A 20,281-nucleotide genomic window follows, 5' to 3' on the forward strand; every position below is an offset into this window, starting at 1 on the left:
AACGGATGTTCAGTGGGTAGTCAGAGAATACTTGGTCGCAAGCGACCGGCTGTTTAAACCGCATGCAAAATAATCGTTCTGGCCATTCATTGGTGAATGGCTATCAGAAGTTAGCGTGTGTTGAAAAGGGAAACGAGACTCCTTTACAGGAAGAAAAACACAGATGCAGAAAGGCGGGAGTGCGAGGAGCTTGAGCTGCTAGGCACCAGAAATAACGCTGAAATTCGGCGACAGACGAAAGTTTTTAAGTCCGGAAAAACTCCTGTAAGAACGAAAATGTCGACCTTGTAACCAAAGTGCAGAAAGTACTTAGATTATGGAGAGAACACTTCCCTGCTCTCCAAAAGGGAGACAACGATGTACCGCCCAGGAATGATGAACCCGCTCCCGCAATCGATGATGATGGAATTAAGGTCCTCCCACCCGAATAGCAATAACCAGATTAAAACAAAACAAGGTCATGGGTGTGATGGATTGCCTGCGGATCTATTCAAGTAATGAGATGGCGGATGAGCTTGCAAGAAAGGGTACCTCCCTTCAACTTTCGCCATCCTAGAAGAGGTTAGGCATGCCGCTCTCTACCTGCAAGCTCAAGATAAAGGAGGCTCTACTGATGGAAGCGGGAGTTAGGTGGAAACATCATGATGGATGCCACACGGCAAAACTCACGTGGCCGGAATGGAATGAGAAGAGATCGCGTAAGCTTCTCACCCTCCGTAAGAGGAATCTTTCCTTAGTTGTGGGTCTTCTCACTGGTCACGACTGTATTGAACCGCATGAGGAAAGGATTGGCGCTCCATTTAATGATTATTGTAGAAGCTGCGGAAACGAAGAAGAGGCTGAAACTGTTAGGCATCTACTTTGCGAATGTCCAGCGCTCGGTAGAAAAAGGAAACGTTTCATGGGCAAGATGTTTCTTGTAGATCTTGCTGAGGTCAATACACGACGCTTAGTTAGCTTCACAAACTCAACGAAGTGCTTTAATTAGGAGAGTAGGAACAAATCCGTGTGGTTTCACAATGGGCTTATAAGGCCTAAGTGTGCCGCTCCGATGTGGACGGCAGCCACTTGAACCTATCCTAACCTACCTAAGGCGCATGCATAAGCTTCTTTGCAAAATATGGTCGGAGGAGTGAATGCCTGACGGTTGGCATCTAAGTGTTTTTGGCCATTCCAAAAGAATGGGGATACTGGAAAGTGCGCCAAATATCGCGGAATCAGCCTTTTTAATACCGCATATAAGGTCCTGTCAAGCATATTGTGCGAAAGGTTGAAGCCTAGTGTCAATCGACTGATTGAACCATATCAGTGCAGTTTCAGACCAGGCAGTGTTTGGCAAGCGCTCCGGGTGTATTTCTGCCATGAAAAGCTCTCAGTGAAAACTCATCTGCCTTGCAGATGCCGTTCGGAGTCGGAATAAAACATGTAGGTCCCGTCCGGCCGATTTGTAGGAAAAATCAATAGGAGCACGACGCAAATTGGAAGAGAAGCTCGGCTTTAGATCTCTTCGGAGGTTATCGCGCCTTACATTTATTTTATTCAAATAGTGGAAAAACCCGCGAAAAAAGAACTGACACACATCACCTCTTCGTCGATTTTAAAGCCGCCACCGACACCACAAAAGGAGTCTGGATTTGGTTTCTCCGCAAAACTCATACGGCTGTGCAAAATTACGTTAAGCAACACCATCAGCTAAGTCAGAATTGCAAAGGACCTCTTCGAGCCGTTCGAAAATAAACGAGGTTTAAGACAAAGTGGCCCTCTATTCTGGCGTATGCTGACGACATTAATATTATCGTCCTGAACACCCGCGCCGTAAGTTCTGTTTACTCCAAATTGGAAAAATGAAACGGAAAAGATGGGTTTGATGGTGAATGGGGACAAAACGAAGTACCTGCTGTCGTCAAGCGAAGAGTCAGCGCAAGCCAAACAACATCAGCTTTGAAATCCAGAAGAATCACTCTTGCCAATATCTGCTACTTTCGACTAGGTAGACAATTAAAAAACAAAGTCCTCTCACGTCAAACGAAAATCATAACTTATCGAAACTCGCCTACGGAAGCAGAGGAAGAGGGCGGCCGGACTCCAATAGAAGGTCCAGGTGGAAAAGGATTTAAATTCTCTTGGTGTGACCAATTGGCGCGTCTTGTTGGATGGTCATAACCGTTTAAACGGTTAAGTGCCAAATGATCAAGTATTTGAAAAGTTTTGGATTTTAAGGGATGTCCTCTTCACTCGAAACAGGTTTATGGAGTTACTCCCTCAAAATTTTACACATTGGTATGTCTACAGTATTATGGCTTTTATTATTGTAAAAGTATGTCCTAACATAGTAACTTGTAATCAAACATAAATATTTTACTTTAACTTGTTTGATATACATATGAGCTGTTGTTAAAACTGACAGCTGGGTATACAGTGTTCGATTACAACCGAATTTAAGACGTCTTTATTTGAAATTTAAAGTTTTCCAATTACCTGTTCCGCTTCCACACCATCGTTATCGAGTAATCTCAGCAGAGTTTCCAACTTCATAACATGGAATTTATTACGATCCAATTTAACACGAAATTCATCCATTCGATCTTGCTTATCTCGATCAAGACGTTTCTTTTTCGCCGCTAATAGCGATTCGATTTCACTTTCATATTGATCTATTTGTAATTGTAATGAACTTATTGACGATGTAAGCCAATTACGTGTTTCATCTTTAATACGTTGAGCTGGATCCATTTTTTGTGCAGCGCCTAAGCCTTCTTTCGAATATGCTTTCGTCTTTGTTTCGCGCTCTACAATTTTGAAACGTTCCATTTGCTAAAAAAAAAATTGCATGAATATTAGGGTGGGTCGATTTGTATGGACGAAAGTTAAGCGATATCGCGCCATCGATTTTTCGATAGGATTTGGGCTCAGGAAAAAAAGTTCCACTACGCATACCCAAAAAAATAATTTTCGAGCCTGCGAAATTAAATTTTTTTTTTACTTTTTTTCGACTTTGATTTTTAAGGTTTTTTTTCATGATTCAATTACTAGAGGTTTGTTCTTTAATGATGACAGATCTTTGACACTCCCAAATTGAAAAATCTGGACGGGTTGCTTTTACGAAGTAAGGAAAACGGGGAATAATTCAATCCCCTTCAGTGAAAATTGTAGTAGAAAAGTATCTTTGGTAGTATATTAGTAGTGATAATAAATTTGTAAATGCCAAAAGTTTTTGGGGAAATAATTCATTTTCGTCTAAATATTTCGTGTTATGTTGGTTTGGTCCTTCTTTCAAAAATTGTTTGAAGAATGCTGTACGTTAGAATTTTATTCAAAAACGCACTATCTCAAAATTTGTTTCCAAACTCCCTACATGAGCATAAGTTCAATGCATTTTCTCATAATAGGGAGTTAATGAAAAGCATTCTGAAAAAAAGCATTCATTCAATCTAACTCTAATATAGGGCGGTTTTGTGACAAATCCTGAATTGGGAAAATTTTGCAAAATATTTTGAGATAGCATGATTTTGAACAGGCAGCCGACATTGGGTGATACCCTACTCAGCAGCCGCAATGAACTGACAAAAACAAAAATAAAAGAAAATGGCTTATTCTCTTAGAACTTTATATATACCTTGACTTTGACAGAAGAGTTAAGCTTTTGTTCGGTCCTGCTACACAGGGAGTATTCACATTTTTATTCTGAAAATTCGGAAAGCTCTTTTCCGTTAAGTATTCATGGAAGCGTTCCGGATAAACCGTTAATTTAGAATATTCGGAATGCGTTCATTTGATACTACCTCCGAATATACATAATATTCCAAATATAAACCGATTCTCCAAATTCTAAAATGGAGACGAATGTTCCGAACATACGGAGCTAATATAAAATAAGTTCGACTTTTAATACGCGCCCAAAAATATCGAGAGAAATGTCAAAAGACGCGTATTGACCTCGATAACAATAATTCGAAGGCGGAAATCAAAATTTTAGCTCGTTCAAAAGATATTGACGAAAAACCGAAAAATGACCCCGGGTTGCGTTTGCGGCCTTCAGCCGAGCTTATAAAAAATATATGGTCAGCCACACTAATAGATCATGGCATAGTTAATAAATTCATCATAAAATTAAAATAAATGTTCTAAGGAATTATGCAGTTAAGTACTTATCGGGGATTGGTAAACTAATTGCTTCCTATTTCTACTACTAATATTTTTCAAAAAATCGCAAAGGAACAACACAGTTAACGGATGTCATTTCGATTTGGGAGCAAAATGGCTGCAATTGTCAAAAAATGTGTCTGTCGAGCAAACCTCTTGTGATTGAATCATGGGTTTTTTTCATGACCTACTAAAAAAATGTTCATATGTATACCCTGTCCGACTCAAAAATGTCCGCTAAAAACGTTACCGATAACAGTTTTTAATTTCTTGTATTCCGGCCTTTTAGTTAATATATTCAAAGTATGTTTGAGCTCTAGGCCAATATATACATATGTTTATTAAAATACAGCAAATGTGTTTAAACAATGTATATTTATTTGTCGAATGGTTTGTCTTGCCAATATTTCGACTTCAATCTGAAGTCATCTTCAGGACTGAAAAAAAAACGAAAAACATTTATAGAGACATTGGTACATACATACATAATTATACAATTGTCGCAAGTGCCAACTTACACTTATGACTGCACCTGGTCGACTAACTTTATATTTTATATTTTAACAAACAAGGGTAAAAGAACATTAAAAAACATAAACAATAAAATACAGTAATCGTAAACAAATTTTTATACAAACAACAATACATTAATTCTCCAACCGTAAGCGACGCTCACATCAGCAGCAGGTGAACAATTGTGCAAACGAAGTCACACTCTTATTATAAGCCTTTTTTGTTGTTGTTGATAAGTTCTCTATAGGCGTAGGCGCAATGGTCTGTGTCTGATTTGAAATTTATGCGTTTGTCACTTGGTGTATTTATTATGTGTAACATTTCAAGTATATAGCGTTTATTGCTGTTTCTCTCATGCTGCATTATTGTTACATTTTCCAAGTTGGGAGAGTGTCCAGTGGTTCTACAGTGCTGAGTTAAAGCTGTCTTATTGTCATTAGGGTTGTCACGATTTTTGATATTTGATTTATGTCCGGAAATCCTCGTCTTCAATTTCGATTTAGTTGTCCCCACATATACTTTGTCGCATACGTGGGACCCGTCGCCATTACAATTAATTTTATATATAACGTCCGATTTATCAAATTTCTCTATTCTGCTTTTCGTATTGCTAAAAATCCTCCGTTGCAACGTATTGTTGTATGTGAAAGCTAATTTAAATTTCTCTCTGTCATATATGTTTGAATATTTTATTCTATTAGACAGACCAGATACAAATGTGGTCGATTTATACATTTTCTTTGTATCATTAGTTGGTTTATTTGTATTTAATTTTACGAAATAATCTCTTATATAGCTCTGTATTATATGTGTTGGAAACTCATTATTCTCTAATATGTTTTTTATTGCTTTTATATTCTCCTCGTGGTAGACTTCATCACTAATGGAGAGAACTCTTCTGACAAAATTCTTGGCTGTGTTGACTATCGTTGCCTTGTCATGATTCGAGTTATAATTGATTAGCCTACCCGATGCAGTGGGCTTCTTGTACCAATCAAATGAAAGTAGGTTATTCCTTCTTATTATTAAGGTATCTAAAAATGACAGCTGTCCATCAGTTTCGACTTCAACAGTAAACTTGATGCTCCTATTGTATCCATTCAAAATATTAAGCATATCTTCCACGGCATCCGTTTTTACGATGGCGAACAAATCGTCCACATATTTCGTTAATAAACGTGGCTTGTGATGTGAATCTTCTTCGAATTTCTGTAACAAGTCTTCCATCACAATATCCGCTATTACAGGAGATGCTGGTGACCCCATAGGCATTCCTGACCGTTGCTCATAAATTTTATTGTTGAAACTAAAATATCTATTATCTCTTATGCAGAACCGAACCATATTCATAAAAAGTTCCTTCGTGAGATTTGTATGGTTCTTTATATCATCCCACTTGGAAGCTATAATTTCCAAGGCATGATCTACCGGGATGCTTGGAAATAATGAGACAACATCAAAGGAAACGAGACTCTCGTCGTCAAAGATGTAGGTATCTTTAATTTTGTTCTTAAAGGCGATAGTGTCTTTTACGTTATATTTAGATGTTTTAGTTATATTTTCAAGGACATTGACAACATATTTACATAACTTGTATGATGGGGAATTGACAGACGAACAAATGGGTCTCAATGGTAATCCTTCTTTATGGATTTTAGGTAAGCCATACAGTCTTGGCGCGATGGCCGTTTTGGTTATTAATTGGTATTTCCCTTTCGTATCGATCATTTTATGTTTAAATAGTTTCTCTACAATTTCATTATTTTTTTCTTGAAGCTTATTAGTGGGGTCTCGTTTTAGTACTCTGTAAGTGGAAATGTCGTTAACCATCTGTTGTAACTTCTTTTCATACTCATCCTTATACATTAAAACCGTAACATTGCCTTTATCGGCATTCAGAACAAGTACATTTTTATTGTCTTTTAGGAACTTTTTTGTGGAGTGTAGTGTATCTAATACAAATTTATCTCTCACGCTACTTTTAGGCTTTCTCAGGTGATCCCGTATTAGTGTGGTTAGATTGTTCCTCTCAATTTCTTGCTGCTCTTTATCTTGAATAGTTTGAATGCAATCTTCTCCATCTGCTATCAATTTGAACAGCGGGAACTCAGTGCTAGCTATAGGTAAAGAGAATTTCGGACCTAAGGAGAGGAGCCACTGGATGTCTGTCGGTATCTCCATCGTTGTCGCATTGTGTAACCACTTCGGTACGTTTTTAATGTTAAAAGACTGTTTTTGTATATTTTTAAGTCTGTCAAATTTGTTTGTGTGTGTTTTCTCTAATGCTGTTGTCAAGTTATTGGTTAATAGTTTCTCACTCTTTAAGAATGCAATGGCATCTTCCGCATCAAATTCTTTGTGTATTATATTTAATATGGAGCTTACCTCTCTTTCCTTTTGCTTTCTTATTGCATATTTGATCCGTATAATAAGATTTAAGAGTTTATTTTCCACCGTTCTTAGATATGCCGTTGCTGCGTTTATGATATTTCGTGGTATTCTGTTGTTCTTTACCTATAGCTAGCACTGAGTTCCCGCTGTTCAAATTGATAGCAGATGGAGAAGATTGCATTCAAACTATTCAAGATAAAGAGCAGCAAGAAATTGAGAGGAACAATCTAACCACACTAATACGGGATCACCTGAGAAAGCCTAAAAGTAGCGTGAGAGATAAATTTGTATTAGATACACTACACTCCACAAAAAAGTTCCTAAAAGACAATAAAAATGTACTTGTTCTGAATGCCGATAAAGGCAATGTTACGGTTTTAATGTATAAGGATGAGTATGAAAAGAAGTTACAACAGATGGTTAACGACATTTCCACTTACAGAGTACTAAAACGAGACCCCACTAATAAGCTTCAAGAAAAAAAAAATAATGAAATTGTAGAGAAACTATTTAAACATAAAATGATCGATACGAAAGGGAAATACCAATTAATAACCAAAACGGCCATCGCGCCAAGACTGTATGGCTTACCTAAAATCCATAAAGAAGGATTACCATTGAGACCCATTTGTTCGTCTGTCAATTCCCCATCATACAAGTTATGTAAATATGTTGTCAATGTCCTTGAAAATATAACTAAAACATCTAAATATAACGTAAAAGACACTATCGCCTTTAAGAACAAAATTAAAGATACCTACATCTTTGACGACGAGAGTCTCGTTTCCTTTGATGTTGTCTCATTATTTCCAAGCATCCCGGTAGATCATGCCTTGGAAATTATAGCTTCCAAGTGGGATGATATAAATAACCATACAAATCTCACGAAGGAACTTTTTATGAATATGGTTCGGTTCTGCATAAGAGATAATAGATATTTTAGTTTCAACAATAAAATTTATGAGCAACGGTCAGGAATGCCTATGGGGTCACCAGCATCTCCTGTAATAGCGGATATTGTGATGGAAGACTTGTTACAGAAATTCGAAGAAGATTCACATCACAAGCCACGTTTATTAACGAAATATGTGGACGATTTGTTCGCCATCGTAAAAACGGATGCCGTGGAAGATATGCTTAATATTTTGAATGGATACAATAGGAGCATCAAGTTTACTGTTGAAGTCGAAACTGATGGACAGCTGTCATTTTTAGATACCTTAATAATAAGAAGGAATAACCTACTTTCATTTGATTGGTACAAGAAGCCCACTGCATCGGGTAGGCTAATCAATTATAACTCGAATCATGACAAGGCAACGATAGTCAACACAGCCAAGAATTTTGTCAGAAGAGTTCTCTCCATTAGTGATGAAGTCTACCACGAGGAGAATATAAAAGCAATAAAAAACATATTAGAGAATAATGAGTTTCCAACACATATAATACAGAGCTATATAAGAGATTATTTCGTAAAATTAAATACAAATAAACCAACTAATGATACAAAGAAAATGTATAAATCGACCACATTTGTATCTGGTCTGTCTAATAGAATAAAATATTCAAACATATATGACAGAGAGAAATTTAAATTAGCTTTCACATACAACAATACGTTGCAACGGAGGATTTTTAGCAATACGAAAAGCAGAATAGAGAAATTTGATAAATCGGACGTTATATATAAAATTAATTGTAATGGCGACGGGTCCCACGTATGCGACAAAGTATATGTGGGGACAACTAAATCGAAATTGAAGACGAGGATTTCCGGACATAAATCAAATATCAAAAATCGTGACAACCCTAATGACAATAAGACAGCTTTAACTCAGCACTGTAGAACCACTGGACACTCTCCCGACTTGGAAAATGTAACAATAATGCAGCATGAGAGAAACAGCAATAAACGCTATATACTTGAAATGTTACACACAATAAATACACCAAGTGACAAACGCATAAATTTCAAATCAGACACAGACCATTGCGCCTACGCCTATAGAGAACTTATCAACAACAACAAAAAAGGCTTATAATAAGAGTGTGACTTCGTTTGCACAATTGTTCACCTGCTGCTGATGTGAGCGTCGCTTACGGTTGGAGAATTAATGTATTGTTGTTTGTATAAAAATTTGTTTACGATTACTGTATTTTATTGTTTATGTTTTTTAATGTTCTTTTACCCTTGTTTGTTAAAATATAAAATATAAAGTTAGTCGACCAGGTGCAGTCATAAGTGTAAGTTGGCACTTGCGACAATTGTATAATTATGTATGTATGTACCAATGTCTCTATAAATGTTTTTCGTTTTTTTTTCAGTCCTGAAGATGACTTCAGATTGAAGTCGAAATATTGGCAAGACAAACCATTCGACAAATAAATATACATTGTTTAAACACATTTGCTGTATTTTAATAAACATATGTATATATTGGCCTAGAGCTCAAACATACTTTGGATAACAGTTTTTTGAAAAAAAACAAAAAAAAAAATATTTTTTCAAAAAATTGTTATCGCCAACGTTTTACCATCAAATGAAAATTTTTTTAGTAGGCCATGAAAAAAGCCTTAAAAATCAAAGTCGAAAAAAAGTAAAAAAAAAAGAAATTTCACAGGCTCGAAAATTATTTTTTTGGGTATGCGTTAGGCCGGGTCGATTTGTGGGGAGGCAAAAAAATCGCCGATTGTTCTATGAAAATCATATTCTAGGGATCAAAATAAGAAACTTTGCCGAAGGAACCATACCTCTAAAACGAATTCTGATGTCCCCCAATTTGGGTCGAACTTTTGGGTAGGGGCAAATTTTGAAAGATATCACTTTGACCCATTTAGAGTGCTCCAATCGAGTCCAAATGTATGACCGACCCCCACTAACTTTGGAGGCCCGACCCACCGATGCCAGTGGCACACCCCCTGGAACCCCCTGGAGGTTATGACTCATTGGGTTTTCGATAGTTGTTGATATAGTTGCTTCATCTTGCGGTGTAGAGGATGGTGGATTCATTGTAAACTTTTTGATTTGGAATGGTCACTTCACTTATTATTTTTTTTTTTAATATTTTTTTATCTGAAATTAGCACTTCACACTTTGAGTTCTTCACAACGACTTAATGCATTCACAAAAACTGTTGCGTTATATATGGTCTACAAGACGAGGTAATAGGAATGAAATGGTAATTTCAATTCTACCTGTTATGTCTTGTGGTGGCTTAAAAAAAACAACACAAGCAATTTTACGATCTACAATTGTGTCACAGTGATACCTTCATTTTTTAAAACGGTTGAATAAAAGACCCATACAACTATGTTTACGACATGCAAATGCATCACAGTGATGCCTTGGTTTTAAAAGGGTTGTAAAAACCCTAATTTCTAATAATTTCTTTTTAATTTCTTTTCTATTACTAAGTTAAATTAATTTTTAGCACGCTTTTATTAGCTTGGCCTCTATGTAACGGAATCTTTGAGCTTAATTTTCACCGGTTTCTAGAAGTCTGATTAATTTGAAACTTTGCATACGTATCAAGGACCGATGAAAATGCATTAATGTGATGGTGTGGTGATATAAGGTCAACGGCCATAAGGTCAATTGGCCTTATCACCACTTTGAATGGCGATAAGTTTGATTGCAACTTTGCACACCTATCAAGGCTCGATGACAATGCATTAATGTGATGGTGTGGTGACATAAGGTCAACGGCCATAATGCAATTGGCCTTATTACCACATAGCCATTTAGCTGATTTTTCTATGTAAAGTGCAAAACCGGCGATTTTTTGAAATGTTTGTATGGTGAACCCCCAGGGGGGTTCCAGGGGGTGTGCCACTGGCATCGGGTGGTCGGGCCTCCAAAGTTAGTGGGGTCGGTCATACATTTTGACTCGATTGGAGCACTCTAAATGGGTCAAAGTGGGATTTTTCAAAATTTGCCCCTACCCAAAAGTTCGACCCAAATTCGTTTTAGAGGTATGGTTCCTTCGGCAAAGTTTCTTATTTTGATCCCTAGAATACAATTTTCACAGAGCAATGAGCGATTTTTAAATCGACCCGCCCTAGTATGCGTAGTGGAACTTTTTTTCCTGAGCCCAAATCCTATCGAAAAATCGATGGCGCGATATCGGTTAATAAATCGACCCAGTCTAATGAGTAGAAATATATAACACATCTCTTATTAGGTTTAATGTTTTAGTTACCGTTTCAATGAGACGCCTATTTTCTAGCAGTTGGCTTTTATCTTTGATCTCTCCGGACGCAATCCATGATTTAATCTGATCGCGTAGCCTTTGCAACTTTTTAATTTCCTTTTTAAGATCTGCTTCATATTTTTCCTAAAATGTATTAATATGAAATTTTGCACACAAATAGTTTATGGCTAGCATTGGCAACAAGCCCTACATATGTATATGGAACAAGGTGTACTTCTTATAAAAACTTTGTTCTAATTTAAAAAACTTGTTCCTGAATTCTTAATGTTGCTTCGCCCGGGAATTGAATCCAGGAGCTTCGGTGTGTTAGGCGGAGGTAGAAATCAACGAAAGTTTTAAATTGACTGGTAAATGCGCCAAACATCTGCAAATCCACTCAACAATTTCCAAACAGCTGTTAATTTTTTTTCTAAAATTTATTGAGTTGTAAGATCAAACGAGCCTGACCCGTGCGCATCCTGCGTAACCAATATAAAAGTCTCTTATCAACAGAAATCGGCTGTTCTATTAACTTACAGCTTGCGCTGTCATCTAGCGTATAATAACAACTGCCGCCAATCAATTAAAACTTACAGCTTGCGCTGTCATCTAGCGTACAATAGCAACTGCCGGTAATGCAGTGCAAATATTCACAATAGTGCCATAGTACAAATATATTTATTTAAGTGCTCACTATCGTTTATTTTTAACAAATTATTTTAATAAAATATAGCTAAACAAAAGCTCTACGACCAAAATTGCCCAAAGCTCGCTAATAGCCCGAATCTCCATCTTTACAACCAAAACTTTATTTATAGATTTGGATTCCAAATAAGAGCGAAAAAGGGTTTATGTACGGGTCCCTTTTTCGCACAGCAATTAGAAATAATATATATGATAGTTTTTATGGAAGGGGTTTAATAGATTGCTTTTATAAGTTATGCGAAAAATTGCTACAAATAAAAAAATAAACAATTGTTTTGTCGAGCTCGTGGATAAACGATTCAAGGTTCGATTCGAGCTTTTTTTTATTGTTCTGGCCTGGAGTTCCATTCGAAACTTGAATAAAAAAAATAAACGGACAATGCTATTTAATGCTTCGTGTGGTTATTTTATTGCACAACACTGTATTTACATACCTTCTGATTACTATTTGTAGCATTATGAACTTTTTTCCATATATCCTCGAATGTTTCCACTCCTTCCGCAACCTTTTTAAGACATCTGTCTATTTCACCTGTAAAATAAAACAATTGTTGAACAAGCATTATTTTTGTTTGTTTAAATAAACATAAGAAGAAAATTGCAACACGAAATCTATAAAGGAAAAAAATATATATATAGTTTAAGAAACTAAAAAACACGCAAATATGGATACCTATTCATTTATATGAATAATTGTTGAAATCGAGAGAAATTCAATTCATGAATCCAAATCCCTCCCGTATTTGAGAACTTACCGTTTACAAAGGTTCAAATGTTCTCAATATTAAAAAAATTTTTTTTTTCATTGGGTCTTAAATTGAGCAATTTGTGTTGACTTCTTTTAATTGTAACGGTATCTGTTTGATAATAAACCGATGAGCCTTCGATGGCAAATCGATAATATGCCAATAACAAATTGCTAAAAGGTGGATAAAAAATCGAAAGCTTTTCGATATAAACTCGATAACTTTTCGAGAATATATCGATAACTTTTCGATAACATTCCCTACCATTCCTTTCCCTTCTTTACCTTTTATCTTCATTTTCTTTTATTTTTCTTGCCTTGCCTTGATTTGGTGTCACATTTAACTCATACGTTTTTCCCACATTACGCCACAATGTAGTGATTACAGTTGCGCTTACAGTCAGTAGTGCTCCGTACAGTATACCAATACCACACACTACGCCCGCACTTACATTCTATATATCTTTGTATAACCTCATGTTGTTGTTGTAGCGATAAAGGTACCCTCCCAAGGGTTTGGGGAGTGTTATAGATGCTCATGGTCCTTTGCCGAATATAGATCCAGAACGTACCGGTAACAAGCAATATTTACGTACTAGCCCGACCTTCTTGGAACCGATTTAATATGACCATGTGGTGCCTTCTGGGTCATCCCGCCTCCCGCCTCCCACCCCCTAATAGTTCCATTAGGACAAGCGGGTTGCCGAAGCTGTGAATTGAGCTTGTCAACCCACATATAGCATACCACTTCCAAAGAATACGCTTATGCTTACAATTTACACCTTACGTTACACTCGATTACATATCAAAAGAGATTACGTAGCGTCGATCGCTGTTGTAAAATAAATAAAAAATAAATGTAAGGCGCGATAACCGCCGAAGAGATCTAAGGCCGAGCTTATCTTCCAATTTGCGTCGTGCTCCTCTTGATTTTCCCTACAAATTGGCCGGACGGGACCTACATGTTTTATGCCGACTCCGAACGGCATCTGCAAGGCAGATGAGTTTTCACTGAGAGCTTTCATGGCAGAAATACACTCGGAGCACTTGCCAAACAATGCCGAGGGGCGACCCCGCTTAGAAAAGTTTTCTTCTAATTGAAAAACCTGATTTTCTAGAATTTTGATGTTGCTTTGACCGGGGTGCGAACCCAGGGCATACGGTGTGGTAGGCGGAGCACGCTACCATCACACCACGGTGGTTGTAAAACACTGTAACGAATTTAGAGAAATTCCGCTTATTTGAAACCTTCTGCTAACGTTCGAATCGCTAAATTGTTGAATAAATCACTCCAATATTCTGTATTGTAAAATGGCCTTTATTGGACTACTTTGGGAGTAGTACGACTATACTTCACAATTATACTTCACTTCGCAACTGATAGCGTGTTTAAATCAAACTGATTACTGACTACTCAGCTTGCGCTGCTTTTATACGCTCCGTCGCTTCATTCGCATATTTCTACTGAAGTCTAGACGTTTCGCCTTCTGCTGTATGTCCTGCTTGGTAATTGAGCTACATATATGCGTGTGCATGTGTGAGAACCAACTTCGGCTGATGACTACATGTGTTTGTGAGTATCTCTTCGTTGCCTTGTATGGATGTATATAAATGATGATTGATTGGTTTACGTACATACGAGTGGCTGCTTAGTATCTGCTTAGTGATGCTAGTATCAGCTTAGTGATGCTAATAATCGTCACAATACGTATCATGTATTCATTCATTCTATTTCCGTAGGTTCAATGGTATAAAGAATACATTAGACTGGGTTGGTCCCCATACAAAAAAAAAGTTGCTAATGTCCGCCCCTATATTTAAAGATTATGTTGAGAGGGTTTCGGAAAATTTTTTTTGATCCTTCGAAATACAGCCGAAAAGGTTTTTTCGTTGTAACTTGGTTATTTGACGTCCGATTTTTAAAATTGATATGTCATTATTTTGGCCTGCCGGAAATGTGTTCCGTTTAATGTCCTTTTAATGCCCCTATTACCGTTTACAACTCAAATCTGGTTGGGTTGAAATTTCGCAATTTGGTATTACAGATTACAACTCAACCTGTCAAAAAAAATGTCGGTTGAGTTGTCTAGTCTAACAACTTTTTGTGGCATTACCGTTTAAAACCTTGAGTTGGTGTAGTTGTCAAAGACGTCAAAATCTTACAACTGATTACTAGCAGTTGTCTCATTCAATTTTGCAGTTGTTTTGGAAAAATGTAACGTTTTACAAGACGGTTCACCACCTAATTTTTAACAAAAATTTTCAAAGTTGGTATCAAAAGACACGTTTCGACTTCCGATTTAAGAATCCGAAAACAAAAATTAACAATTTTATTTCTAATAAAATCTAATTTCATGTGGTTGTTGTATTTTGCCAGATTTTTTGTACCCACTAATGCCGAAAGGCTTTGGACTCACACAAGGTTATTTTTACAAATCGCGGCCAAAGGCCGTCAACGCAGAAAGATGTTCTGTGCAAAAAAAAACTGTGGATCGGGCCTCATATTTCGGAGCCTCTCGGGCCATTTTGTGGGCTTATGTAAATGTTTTTCGACAGGAATAAAATTTTTAATTTCCGCTTTCGAATCCTTAAAACGGAGATCGAAACGCGTCTAAGAGTTAGATGGTGCACGGGCTCATAAAACGTTACCAAAAAAAAAAAAAAAAAAAATTTAAGACGGTAGTTAAACCGCTTTTAATCAAACGAAAATCAACAATTTTGCATACATTTATAGAAAAAACAACGTTTAAACGAAGGATTACATTGAATAAGTTTTTGACTTATGGAGCGACATTCCGAAGTTGGACGAGGCTGGCCGCAGTTCGGATGCAGCCAAAATAGGTGAAATTATGCGAACGTGAGTCCCATTGATACTAATCACTACTCCTGGGAATCCTGTTTTAGAGTAAAATACAATTTTTGCTATTTGGGTTTTAATCCACTTCGCACAAAATGCTCCTCAATAATATCTAAAACCAGTCCAACACCAAAATTATTTCCACAGCATTTTTGATAGTTGCCATCATCAAGGAATCTGAGTGTGGCGCATAATTTTAAAATAGGGGTACAGCCTTCCCTCGAACGCGTATGCGGAACTGGTCCTTAATTTTGTTTAGTAATGAGCAAAATGCTTCCAATAAAATCTGCAAAATAACTTCATTTGAAGCTCATCATTTGTCACTTAAGCAATTTCTTACTTGGTGCTAGGTAGTTCCAAGGGATTGGAATGTCCACGCGAATGTTTTCCGGGTAATTCTATACGACAGCATGACACTGCTAATACGCGTCCAAAATCTCGACAACAATAATCCGAAACCGGAAAATAAAAATTTTATCTCTGTCCGGAGATATTTGCAGTTGAAGTTGGCGATTTTCATGTGGTTGTTGTAATTTGTACCCACAGAAAAAATTGCTGAACGCAGAAGGACATCACTGTGGCGGTAGCCGCGGTTATACCACACACCCGGACTTGGCATGGCGTAGCCCAGGGTTATTTTTTATAAGCGCGGCCGAAGGCGCGCAACGCAGAAAGGTGTTCTGCGTAAAAATACTATGGATTTCACCCCCCGTTTCGGAGGGACGCGTGGGTCTTTTTTCGGTTTTTCGTTAATATCTTTTGAACGAGTTAAAATTTTTATTTTCCGGTTTCGGACTATTAATACTGATGTCAAGGAGCGTCGTTTGACACCCCTCTCGATATTTTTGGGCGCGTATTAGCAGTGGCATGCTGTCGTATAGAATTACCGTTTTCCGTATTCGCGACATGTCAATCACCAACATTTTTGCCATTATAAAATAGATTTCATATCATATAATATCTCGTAATAACAAAAACACTTTTGCAAATGCTAAAATTTCAGCCACAAATTGATCAGCTGTTCATTTATCTGTCAAATCATCACTTTCTGAAGTTGGCAACTCAATTCAACTTCAACTGAAGTAAGTTGTAATTCGTAATACCAAACAGGAGTTGAGCTGTCTGCAAGTTGAGTTGTTTTAATTACAACCCAACTAAGTTGAGTTGTACACCGTAATAGGGGTATAAGCTAGAGATATACGCCGCCGATAAACGCCGTCGCCGATTAGGGTCGTTTTTCGCACGTCGCCGCCGAATGTCAAAAATATCGGCGCGGCGGCGGCGGCGTCCGGCGCGGTACTATATTTTCTACTCGTTTAAGACTGTTTAGGCCATTTATTGTTGAAGTCGAAAATTGGTCGGATATGGTCGAAAGTGGTATCAACGGATACCCATCACTACCAGTTATAAGAAACTAATTGCGAAATTTAACCCTTTCTAACTGTTCAAAAGTTATTTAAAAAAACAGGGGTTTTCGATGTCAGCATAACACGGACTTTGCATCACCCAATTCACCAAGTTATTAAAACAAAACATTAAAATAAACGTTATATAATAAATTTATATAATCACTTTGCATATTTTTTCCAAAAAAAAAAAAAACAAATTACCCAAGGCGTTTCAAATTGTTTTCAAGTTGTTAAAAAAAGCAAAAAAGTGCCGCATTTTTTTTAAATTTTATATTGCGATTGGCTGAAAGAATAAGCGAAATCAGTGATGCAAAATCCTTTAGTAGGTTCTAGAGGCATAAACACTTCTTTGAAATGTTTTTTACCTCATACTTAAGTTGAGAATATATGTACGTATGAGAAGGGTTTGAAAAATCACTTTGGCTTACATTCAAACATCTGTTGTTTATAGCCACAACTATACAATAGCGTCTGAAATGTTAATTTTAATTTTAACACTTCATCCTTCAACACACAAGTCTCCCGGTTTGACATTTCCTAAAGTTGGCGGCCCTATCCAAAACTAGTCCCTTGGAGAGAATCACATTGATTATAGCCTATCAACCAAGTTTAAATATCACCTACACGTTACGGCTCCTTTTACAAATGTCAATACGTAGGCTCATATATTTACCAGGTGAGGCTTTGTCCTTCGCAAGAACACTCAAAGTGGTGAAGCAAAAGCTTTCCCAAGACAGTGGAAAAATGACCGTGTGTGCTACTACCCTAACGAAGTCGATAGTCGAACTAGTTGAAAACTGAAGCTACGCGGTCATCCATAATGAGCTCTTATATCATTAGGCCGGAAAACAGCAGTAAACATCATTCAACTTAAAATCGGTTGACTTTCATTCTAAAATATCGTTTTGATTTAACGAAGACTATTGAAATCAATGAAGTGAACACAAACGTCTACAATTTTAAAAATTTTATCCAGGGTCTTTGTAAAATTTTAAATATATAGATTCGCCGAGGATTATACGATTTTCACCCATTACGCAATGACGGCATCCTTGGCCGAGCTCCCTAACGTTTCCATTTGTTTCTCTGGTGTAGCTCGGCAAAAGCATCCGTTGGAAAGTCTTCGCAGCTACACCTAGAGCTTCTAGGAAAATGACGTCGACGAAGGTATGACTTCGAAGTCGCAGTCCTATAGCTTCTGTGCTGGCATATGGTGTGAGGGTCAGAAGGCCTGGTAGCGACTGGTGGTCGGGATTGCTACTGTTCGCACATCGGGAATTGTAGCTCTTAAAAACAGCGGAAAAAACTGGAGGCGCCCTGTGCCACGAGTTTCATGAGTATTAATAGACCATTAATAGCAACCGTAAGTCAACTTTGTGCGTGGCCGCCAAGGAGCCACAAATGATTTAAAGAATTTGTGTTCGCGACGATTGTTAGGAGTTAACCCTAGGTGAAACTACGCTTTGCACGGGATATGCAGACAAAATTGTGGCTATTTTATGTATCTCTATTTCTTTTCAGCAGACGCAGCAGTACCAATTCCAAAGACCGGGGCTAGGTTCGAAGCCTCTCTGGAGCAAGTGAACGAGGGACAATCCCTCCGCAAGGAGCTACTCCTGAAAACGGTCTGCGAGATCTTGAGGCAAAAACCTCGGATCTTTCCGAAATGGCCAACACGTTGATTTCCTTAAATACATACAAGCAAACCCTTTCATAAATACTATTTTTTTAAATTGAAAAATCAAGCTTTTTAAAGTAAGAACACCGGCGTACGCCGTCGCGCCGCACACGCCGCCGCCGCCGATTAAGTGATCGGCGTAAACCTCTAGTATAAGCTATGAATTCGTTTTCACATGATTAGGTCAGCTAACAAAATTTTACCCCCCCTCCCCCCCTAATGTATGCTTTTTTCCTTACCAAACGAAAGTACTTAAAAATTCAATAAAATGTTGCTTTGAAACCATATTACTAAAATAATAAACAAAGAAGTTATAACACTTTCAATATTTATTGCAACTGTTATATTACCTGATTCTTATTATACTTAGACCTGAAACTCATGATATTTTTGAAAACTTGCAGGGTTTGCATTGAAAAGTTAATAAAGATATGCCAAATATCATGAATAGGGAAAGTAAAAGTAAATAAGTGAGTCAAACTTGTTGTTTCGTATTTATAATAATAACAGTATGCGGCAAAATCAACTTGTACTGACTGCATTCAGAAGTCAGAGTCTGACTTTCCACCTCGTATAACAGTTGTTATACTAAATTTCTAAAAAAAAGAATTCAGCCCTTCAAATAAGGGAAAAGAGCGAACCACGCTCACATTTTTACTTTTTCAATTTGCTGAACACGTTAACAAAAAAATAAAATTTCGAAATGTAGAATTTCGAACTTCGAAAGCCGGTATATATTTTTATGAGGCTTAGTTCGAAAAACGGAGATAGTACTTTGTTTACTTAAGCCTCAATCTCTACGAAAAAGTGGGTTTTGTCCAATACCCAGAAAAAAAGTTGATTTTGTTAGCTGACCTAATCATGTGAAAACGACTTCATAGCTTAAAAGGACATTAAACGGAATTGTTAAGCTTCTCAAGGCCAAAATAATGACATATCAATTTTAAAAATCGGATCAACATAATCTTTAAATTTAGGGGCGGACATTAGCAACTTTTTTTTTCGATCCAGTCTAGTATACATATACAGTGGCTGACAAAAGTATTTTGCCTATTGCTTGGAAAACCGGTTGCAATAGGCAATAGGTTTGTTTTTCTATGTTTTGTTATATTGCTTGCTACAAATGAGTAATATTATCAGTTTTTCTCATAATTATATGTATTGAATTTTTTATTGCGCAGCAGCTGAAAAAACTATATTTAACATCTGCATATTGAAGTAAAAACTGTGAAGTATATCAGGGAAATGTTAGGTATGGGTCGCCAAACGTTTAAAAGAATAATAAAATGGCGTTAAAAGCGCGGTTATTTATAAAATATGACAAGGAGCAGTCGACTAACGGTGAGAGAAGAACGTCAAATTTTAAGTGAAACCCGTGAAACCCGACTTACGTCGGCTCCGAAAATCAACGCGAAACTTCAAACTACGCTACAAACCCAAGTATCGGACGAAACAACCCGAATATTGCATAGAAACAATGATATACAAGGACGAGTTCTACGAAAATAACCTTTATGCCCCTATTACCGTTTACAACTCAACTTAGTTGGGTTGTAATTAAAACAACTCAACTTTAAGACAACTCAACTTCTGTTTGGTATTACGAATTACAACTTATTTCAGTTGAAATTGAATTGAGTTGCCAACTTC

The 20,281-nt window shown here is 37.0% G+C and overlaps 1 protein-coding gene across 5 annotated transcripts in view; it reads right to left on the bottom strand.

The window, feature by feature from the left end:
• The window catches only part of Not3 (CCR4-associated factor Not3), a 107,512-nt gene that overhangs the window by 59,039 nt on the left and 28,192 nt on the right, over nt 1-20,281 (bottom strand). For all 5 annotated transcript variants that reach the window (XM_067765034.1, XM_067765033.1, XM_067765032.1 and 2 more), the window contains 3 exons: nt 12,377-12,474; nt 11,247-11,381; nt 2,479-2,814 (listed from right to left, as the gene is read on the bottom strand). In XM_067765034.1, coding sequence (XP_067621135.1) covers nt 2,479-2,814; nt 11,247-11,381; nt 12,377-12,474 — 569 coding nt within the window. The remainder of the gene's footprint in view (nt 1-2,478; nt 2,815-11,246; nt 11,382-12,376; nt 12,475-20,281) is intronic.

Source organism: Eurosta solidaginis, chromosome 2, assembly GCF_040869045.1.
Source record: "Eurosta solidaginis isolate ZX-2024a chromosome 2, ASM4086904v1, whole genome shotgun sequence".
Classification (NCBI taxonomy): Eukaryota; Metazoa; Arthropoda; class Insecta; order Diptera; family Tephritidae; genus Eurosta; species Eurosta solidaginis.